Below are 9553 nucleotides of genomic sequence, written 5' to 3'. Positions count from 1 at the left end.
GCAAAACAACGTTTAATTGGCTGAATCTTGTGTCAGTTAGTTCTACCCCTCGCTATTTCACATTTTCATTGGTCTATTACAAACTTCTTGTGTGTGATTGAAATGTGGGATGCGCTCGTAACATTTTCGTGCGTACGCCGGAGGATCTCTGAACGGGCGGAGTAAACCTTTAAACAGTAGCTTTCTACTTCGAGGCCGAAGTCGATTAACCTCATGATGTTGGTCATAAACGAAAACATGTATGTAACACACCACAGGCGTTTTAGAGAAACATTCAATTGTTTTTTAAGCTTGAAAGTTGTTTTAGAAAAACTCCCCGTCCTGAAGTAAATAACGAGCGTCCGATCACTTACATGCAGCATGGATTGTATAAGAGGTTTGAAAGTGAGTCTCCACCAGTGGTAATGGTTAAACCACAAAATGTGTTTTAAAGAATCTGTAGTAAGTAATAATTAAATCCATGTTTGTTCCGGTTTGTATAATGTGCTATTCACATTTATTTATATCTATGATATTAGTAATGCAAAACAATACACATAAATAAAATATTAAAACCTGGTGAAAAAGGAATTGCCCCCTAAGCGTAATAACTCATGTCACAGTTGACGCCACAACTGATTACTTGACTGAGTTGTTTGCATATTTGCCCACTTTTCTTTTCAGAACTATTTTTAATTCAGCGACATTGGAGGGTTTTCAAGCTTGAAGGGACTGTGTAAAGTCATGCCAGGCGATGTTAATCGGATTTAACGCCGTAGTTTGAGTAGACCACCGGGAAAACTGTTTTTAAGCCACTCAGAGGCGAACTTGCTGGTCACAAACTGATTAGGGGGGCATTTTTCTTCAAGATTTTCTCCTGGAGAGTAAATATTTACGGATACATCCATAACAGCAAGTCATGTTATTAAGAAGCACAAGCCTTAGACCATCACGTTTACCCAGTATGTTCTTTTCCTGAATGCTGCCAGTTTTGCTGCAAATGTAAGAGGACATCAAACCTTTCAAAAAGTCCCTTTTTGTCTCATCGATTAACAGAATATTTTCCTAAATGTCTTGGAGATCATCAAGATGTCTTTTTTGGTGTGTGTTGTTGAATCTGGAATGTAGCTGTAATCAGGTCTAGTCTGAGTTTTATTTAAAGAACAGGACTTCTTTGTCTCAATAGGTAACTTTTCATCAGAGTGGACAGAAAGTCACATGTGAGGTTCCCCATGGTTCTATCCTGGGGCCCCTTCTATTTAAAATCTACATGCTTCTGCTAGCTCAAATTACAATAAATAATAAGAGATACCTTAATTATGCAGACGATACACAACATTACGATGTCATCAGGTGACTATGAACCAAATCAAACGTTAAGTAGATGTATAGAACAAATTGCTATAACTTTCTTATGCTAAACAGAAACAAAACTTAAGTTACTACCTTTGGACCTACACAAGCAGATGAACTCATGCCTAAAGCCTCCTGTGAAATGGTCTGTATCCCCGAGAATATCCAGAACTTAAAGATCACATACATTTTATTATTGCGAGCAACTTGCAGAAATACATCCTGGACTGAATAAAACTGGGTTGCGCAGATTAAGTTATAATATGAGTGCATGTATAAAGATGTTTTGTAATAGCCCCTGAGTAAAACTGTGTTGTGTGGCCAAAGCGGGGCTTATCCGTTGTCATTTTGTGCTTCTCCCTCAGGATTAGACTTGTGCCTTATTAATGAAAAACTCATCAGATATCAGAACAGCTCCCTGAGGAATGAGTCGGGGTTATGAGACACATGTTAGATAAAGACCTTGAGCGGGTTTATGTGTGTGTGAGCAGAGGAGAGTGGTATTTAATTTTCCAAGATGAGGGATTATCACTGGCAGAATTTGATCATTCCGGCTCTGATCTCAGGATGTTCAATCGCAGCTTATCCCAAATATTAAACTCTCTGTCTTTTGTCCCCCTTTTTCAATCCCAGACACACAAACGTATTTCCACAGATGCTTACGCCGCTCCAATTACCGAGCTACTCATTGAGTAAAATGGCCCGCTGAGCCCACCGTTAGGGGTGTGTGCTGTGTGATTGTTCAACCACCTGGTGACCTTTCAGGATCTGGTTGGGGCAATGGGCGGGGGAAGGGGGGGGGGGCTTCTTAAAGAGGCGGCTAAGGAGAGTAAATTAAAAAAAAAAAAAACACACACACACACTGGTAAATCTAATCCAGAACACCAACAAGTAGCACACACACATAAAATCTGATGCTTACATGAATCTGGGTGAGCTTAAACACACCACAGCACACCCACCCTGCTGCTAAATGCCCGGCCTGTGATTGTGTCTCAGGCCGGAAGGAGAGGGACGTACCAGGCCCTGATCTGCACTCTCATTTTCTGCACCCAGGACAACTGGGTCACATCATTACTGCAATCTTCTGCTTGTTCATTCCCAGCTTTGCAGGGGCTTACAGACACGGATGTGTGCTTAGCAGCTGATGGGCATGAGAGGTTAAATGAAAGAACGCCTTTAAGGAAGATTAAAATGATTGGTAGTGTCTTTGGTTAGTTAGATTTACAGGATGTGGCAAAAAAAAAAAAGTGAGCAGTCCTCAAAGATTTGGGATTCTTTGGAGAAAGTCCATGTGTGTTATATTGAAGAAAAAGAAACTCTAATTGAATTAATATCAATAAATCTGATTAAGTGAGTTTGTGGAAACTTGTGCAGTTTGATTCTAAGTGTTGATTTTTAGGTTTACATGGTTTTGTTTCGTCTACCGCAGGGAAGCTTTAGATGGAGCTACATCGCCCTCTAGTGGTGGTTAACTGGTTTAATTTCTAAGTAGCAGTTCCAACAGATGATCAGCAGGGGGTGCTACTGAGCCGGTGGGGCTGCTACCTTCACATTCAAGGAGCCATTTTGACCCGCACTCCAGCCAATTAAAGCCTGTTTAGAGCAGCAAATGTTACATCAACTTTTGAGAGAATAAAAATTGATCATTTTTGAGAAATCCCTAAAGCGTTGTCTTCTTTAAAGAATTTTAATTTTATTAATATTTTAGGTTTTAAGAACCACCATGGGAGGTCACAAGAGCCACAGGTTGCAGACCTCAGATATAGATGGAGAACGACTGACTGTCATGATGTTTCATTGTTTTCTTTTCTTACAACACGCCCACCTACAAGCCAGAAAGATTAGGAGGTGTTTTAGCATATGTCTCAATAGTCTGGGCTTTGACTGGGCCACTCTGGAACACAAATATACTTTAATTTAAACCACTCTACTATAACCCTTGGCTCTTTTTCTTGTCTTTTTCAGTCTCCAATGGGTTTTCTTCCAGGATAGGTCCAATCTTACTACCACCATCATTTTTATGGTGTGTTAAGGGTTAGGTGATGCTTTAGTTTTTCTAGTATTTTACATTTAAGTCAAAATGTTTAGGTGAACATTTTTCAGTTCAATCCATCATTTTCAGATGGTGGATTGAACAGTTCTCTATATGTAGAACGCTTACAATCTGCATTATACTTGTCCATAGATTTATTTCTGACCTGTCTGCTGTGTTTCTTGATCTTTATGATGTATTTGTTGGCTAATGTTCTTTATCAACCCTCTGTTGTCGGTAACAGCCATTAATGACAAATTACATACAAGCTGACTTTTTTTCCACCTATAAGAGGGCTTCTAAATAGGTTTTGTGGAAGATAAAAGAGGTCTGAATACAGAGACATGTCACACTTTTTATGTGTAAAAAATGAAACAAAATAAAACCAAATATGATTTCCTTTCCACTTCCCAGTTACTTTCACTTTGTCAAATAAAATAAACTATAAATAAATTATAACACTTTATTGATTGCAGTAAAACATAAAAAGGTTGCTGTTAGTTCTCAAGATTGTTTTCTACATCAGTAGCTATAACTATAAAATATTTTAGGTTTCGGGTTCAAATTTCGGTGATATTTGAAGAAGAACTTCAAATATCATAAATTAAAAATGTTTGGACATGATTATGAATGTATTTTATTAATTATAGGCTCATGTTACATGTCTGTGTATTTAATTATTAATGGAAAATATTAATACTCGCTTATTAAAGTTCCATGAGTGTCGTTTAACTTCATCATAGGCTCCTGATGAGTTCACGTTACCTGGGAGAACTAAGGTTAAAAACTCTGCTCCAGGTGAGGCTCGAACTCACAACCTCGGCATTGCTTTGCTGCATACTGTCATATAGGTACCGCGCGCTAACCGATTGCGCCACTGGAACTTCCGTTGTCACCGGCCGGAAATTGGCTTTAAGAATAATTCCTGACCTCACGCGACATACGCGTGTCCTTCTGTGGCTTTATTTTCTCATCAGTTGTCTCGGGTTGGCAACACAGACCATATAAGGTTGGGGGTTCCGGATGGTCACACAGTTCAGTGGGGTTTTCTCGCAGCTGACTCTGCTGCTGCCTTCAAGTACCAGCTCGAAAATGAAAACTAAAACCGGGGGAAAAAAAACGTTTCTGTCCGCTAGCTTGGAAATGAGCTTCATGTTAATATCCTTTACTCTGTTTGTGCATTTTTTTCATTCTTTCTACAAAATGTAAACATTCTTCAGAGATCTTCTTTAGCATATTTCTTATCGACACACTGTGGTCAGAGGTGTAGTAATAAGTTATAATAACTCAGTTATATTTCCTTGAAAAAAACAAAAAACTTTTAGGAGCATTTTTACTGTACCATGCTTTTTACTTTTACTTGAGCGATATTAGCACGTTACTTGAGCAAAATTTCTGCTGAGTAACTTCACTGAATGAAGAACAAACATATATTAACCAAAAATGTATCAAAATATGTTATTTATTTTCATTAATGCTTTCATGTTAGTATTACTTGAGCACAATTAGAACCTTTTACACTCTGATCAATTAAAAAAAACAAATGTTTCAATTACATTTATTAAAAAAATTTTTTTTGCTCAGAGTATTGTGTCACTCCTGATTTGTATATTTGAAATTGCTGCACATACTCCATCTGTGTGTACAGATTTAAACACTTGGTGTATTGTTTCAAAGCTGAAAATGGAGAACAAAGTCAACATCACAAAAAGTGTGCAGGCACACTTTGTATGCATGTACAGGATCCTGCAGAGACTGAGGCAGCTCTGGGCAGGCTGCAAGCAAAAGCATTATTTGTATTCGGAGAACACGTCGCCTTCTTCATCGCTGTGTCAAATTGCCATATTTTGTGGGGGCATTTTTACAACGTCCAATCACACACAGACAGGCTGCAGTATGCATCAAGCCTCCCTTCATCTCTCCGATCTGTCACTTCCCCTGGAGAGCAGCAACAAAGACGGAGTGTGAGATGTGGAGTAGCTGGCTGGCAGACGGGCTAGGATGTCATGGTGACTCAGGAAATGGACACAAAACCTGGCAGCATTGTGTTTTTCCCCCCCCCTTTTTATTATTCTCAGCATATTCATAATTCAACACATGACAGACAGGAAACACTAACAGAAACATTCTGAATGAAGGAGAAGAAACCATGTGACCCGTCGGTCGAAGACATGCCAGTTTCAAAACTCAGAATAGACACACCTGAAGGCTGGACGGGCAACTTCAGGAGGCAACGCTGCAACAGAGTAAAACCTGACTGTTTGCTTGTAGGAAAGGAAAAAAAGCAGAGCTCCTGATAAAGCTGCACATATTTTTCTGCCTCTGAAAGTTGCAGGTTTGTTGACTTGCAAAAGTATTGAAACGCGTTGAAGTTTTCCACGTGTTGTCACGACACGACAGGAAACTTTTAATGTGTTTTGACCAACACAAAGTAATGCAGGATTGTGAAGAGGAAGGGTTGGGTTTCTAATTTGTGTAGCTGAAAAGTGTGGCGTGTATTTGAATTCAACCTGGGAAGGAGAGCACTAATCAGATAAGCAGAGGAGCTGCAGAGATCAGGAGGGAAAAAAGTCAGAGGATATCAAAACTAACACATCATATGGACACATGGTGGTGTACCACTTTGTGTTGGTTTATAATATAAAATCCAAATGAAGTATATTAAAGTTAGTGATATTAACATGACAAATGGTGAAAACTGTTCAAGGGGTTTGATTACTTTTGCGAGGCACTGAAAGTTGCAGCCTTCTGGGTCAGTGTGACACGTCCATGCCCTATTTTTATGCAAATGAGGTGCTTCAGTATCCATGTTAGAAATTGGATGTGAAGAAGTTACAGTTTTGTAATGAGATATACAAATTATTATACACTGGTTTCTGTGAGAGGCTGATGCCAGCAATGCTTCAGTGGATTTACTTTGACTGTTCCATAACGCCGCAACCCCATGTTAACCAGTTTAAAGCAGCAGGTTCTGGAAAGCTGTTCCAAACTCAGCGTAGTGCAGTTTCTTTTTTTTCAATGTCAGCTCTGAACATTGGTCCTTTTTTTAAAAGACAACCCCCATGAAATCCCGTTCCACCCCATCTTTATCTACCCTCCCACTCCCCAGTCCTAAAATAACTTTATACAAGCTGATGAAACTTCACAAGAATTCACCATGAAAACAAAAGATCGCACAGAGTCGTGTCGCTATGTCCAGCCATTAGGAACAGCACACAGATTCCCTTATGTCACTGGGATAAACACGCTCTCAGTCACGCACTCACATGCACTCATATACAGCACACAGATGCATCTCAATAAACCAAAACATCATCAAAAAGTCATTCATTGTAATAAATGGACTCAAAAGTAAGTCATATCACAGATTAATTGTGCACAGAAATATATTTCAAGCAATTATTTATGTGAATTTTAATGACTATGGATTTCAGCTATTATAGTTTTTCCTTCCACTCAACTTTCCATTAAAATGCTTGGACATAATGCTCTGAACAGCCAGCTTCAGAGGGTCTAGCTAACAAAGAGTCAGCTGTTTTAAATGATAACATAACATTTTGGTATAATTTTTGAAAAAATTCACACTTAATGAGAGAATACAATCTTCAAAACCACATCTGGTCAAGCATATAATCTAAAAGTTGAGTGGAAGGTGAAAAAGTCAAAATCCTAAATATGAACAGGAACAAATGCTTTAAAATTCTCATCGTGTGCATATTGAATCTATTAAATATACAGCAGTGGAAAACATTTAGAGACCAGCCTCTCTGATTTCAGTTTTTATAGGTATGTGTTTGAGAAAAATTAACATTCTTCTTTTACTTTATGAACTATTGACAACATGTCTCTGAAATTCCAACACAAATTTAGTAATTATTTGCAGAATATTAGAAATGGTAAAAAAATTAAAAAAATAAAAAATCCCAAAAGAGACACAGAGCTTTCAGACCTCAAATAATGCAAAGAAAATAAGTTTATGTTAATTTAGAAACAACAATACTAATGTTTTAACTCAGGAAGAGTTCAGAAATCATTATTTGGTGGAATAACAATGAGTTTTTTAATGGGGTTCAGTGCAGTGGGCTCTAATTTCTTTTTCCAGAGCTGTATATCAACCAACAAATTATTGTCTTAAATGAACTTTTCCGTGACGTTTCTAATTTATTGACAGGCGCCTGCGTGAATACGTAGGAGCAAATTCCTAAGAGAGTCAAAGACAGGAAGCAGTTATCAGTCAGGCTTGTGTGTTTCTATTGCATCAAGGCTCATCAACGCATCCCTCTGTTGCCAAACAGCGTGTTTAATCGTGTTGTTGGGTTAAAACCGCATTTTTAGCTTCCAAAGAACCGAGGATGTATTCAGAGAACAGGTGTGCAGGCGCAGCGTGGAGGTCTGAGAGTCCGAAGTTTGACTGATCAATCGTGGATGACGATGGGGCCCCGCATCCTCAAACTGGGGTGTGGGTGTGGAGGGGCCAGGACAAGCCCCTGCGGGGGTCCGTGGGAGACCCTGCGCAGGGTGATTTGCTCGCAGGGCTGTCGACAGGCGTGCCTCAGCTGGGAGCGGGACAGCAGCCGTCGCGCCCTCCTGGATGGGAGGAGACGACAGGAGGTATCAGGCAGGAGGGAGAGTTAAAAAATACTGTTGAAATGTAAAAATAATCAGCCACGGATATTTACATGTTTTAAGCTTCTTCTTCTTCTTCTTTTTTTTTTTTTTACTGTCTTCATCTATACGTAGTCATATTCAATAAATTAGAATGAGGCTTGTTTGTCAGACTAAAAGTACCTTTTGAGAATATGTATTAAACATACTTTTTATTAAGGTTACTTTTCTGTATTAAACATATTTTTATTAATCTGATCTTAAATGTGTTGTTTTCATAAACCTTAAGTGGAAAATCATCATAATTAACAGAAATACAAGTTTGAAAACATCAATCTATGTGAGAAGACTATAAAATGTGTTTTCTTTGGTAAAATGAGTCACTGGAATAAATTAACTTTTAAATAATATTACAGCTTATTGAAGATGGATGGATGGATGGATGGATGGATGGATGGATGGATGGATGGATGGATGGATGGATGGATGGATGGATGGATGGATGGATGGATGGAAGATGGACAGACGGATGAATGGATGGACGAATGGATGGATGAAGGATGGATGGATGGATGGACGGATGGATGGATGGATGGATGGATGGATGGATGGATGGATGGATGGATGGATGGATGGATGGATGGATGGATGGAAGATGGACAGACGGATGAATGGATGGACGAATGGATGGATGAAGGATGGATGGATGGATGGATGGATGGATGGATGGATGGATGGATGATGGATGGATGGATGGATGGATGGATGGATGGATGGATGGACAGATGGATGGATGGATAACTTCTTTTTATTTAGATTCCTAGATTTAAAACACAAATATCAATAAAGAGCCACCATTTATAATAAATAAAACCAATAATCAAATAAAAATGAATAAAAACACCAATAAATCAGCAGTAAACTCGTTTAACTGTTTCCATTCCTATTTCCTAAATTTCTCATGTTTCAAGGCCAAGTCATTGTTTACATGTTGCTTCAGTAAATCAGCAGCTGAATTTATTTTTTATAGCAAAGTCTCGTATCAGGATGCAGCTCAGAAGCATTCATCATTCATCGTCTTGCAATTTGTTTGATGAGATGCAAATAAACAATTATCTTGAATCGCACAGAGAAATCCTTTGTTTAGTTCACATAATTTCATAAAATCTATAATTTTCAGGGCAGTTAGCTGCAGCTCTAGCTTTGGAAACATTAAAATAAAGCATAAAGGAGCAGAAATAAAATAAAAAACAAGATAACAAAGAGGATTTTCAGGCTTGTAAAGGAGCACAGACGTAATTTCAGCCTGCTGAGAGACCAAGAAGCTCTTAGCTGCCCACAACGACCTGCTGCACTAAACCCAGGAAGACCAAGGGACACACAGCTAGCCACAAAGCTAATGCGATTCGATTGGACACAAATGCAAAGTACAGGTAATAACTCATAGTTATCCTGCAGGCCATTTAAGATTTAATGCTCTTTAAATCTTCATATTTTCTTCCCTCAGTTGGGAAACAGTCCTGCTGCCGACACAACAAGCACATTAAATTACGAGGCAGCATTTCCAAGTGGAGCTAAAGT

The 9553-nt window shown here is 38.7% G+C and overlaps 1 protein-coding gene and 1 non-coding gene across 2 annotated transcripts in view; both read right to left on the bottom strand.

Annotated features, from left to right (window-relative positions):
- Positions 1-4157: 4157 nt before the first annotated feature.
- On the bottom strand, positions 4158-4251 carry trnai-uau (transfer RNA isoleucine (anticodon UAU)). The gene is made up of 2 exons: positions 4214-4251; positions 4158-4193 (listed from the first exon to the last, which is right to left on the bottom strand). It is a non-coding gene; the product is annotated as a tRNA-Ile (tRNA).
- A 3516-nt stretch (positions 4252-7767) lies between these two features.
- Positions 7768-9553, bottom strand: part of mta3 (metastasis associated 1 family, member 3) — a 29524-nt gene continuing 27738 nt past the window's right edge. Inside the window, 1 exon segment of the mRNA XM_088016390.1 lies at positions 7768-7954. Within this exon segment, the coding sequence (XP_087872516.1) occupies positions 7783-7954 (172 nt within the window). The 3' untranslated portion in view covers positions 7768-7782.

This window comes from Poecilia mexicana, unplaced genomic scaffold (assembly GCF_051168715.1).
Source record: "Poecilia mexicana isolate PSO_F unplaced genomic scaffold, ASM5116871v1 scaffold_19, whole genome shotgun sequence".
NCBI lineage: Eukaryota > Metazoa > Chordata > Actinopteri > Cyprinodontiformes > Poeciliidae > Poecilia > Poecilia mexicana.
This window is presented reverse-complemented; position numbering and strand designations above follow the sequence as displayed.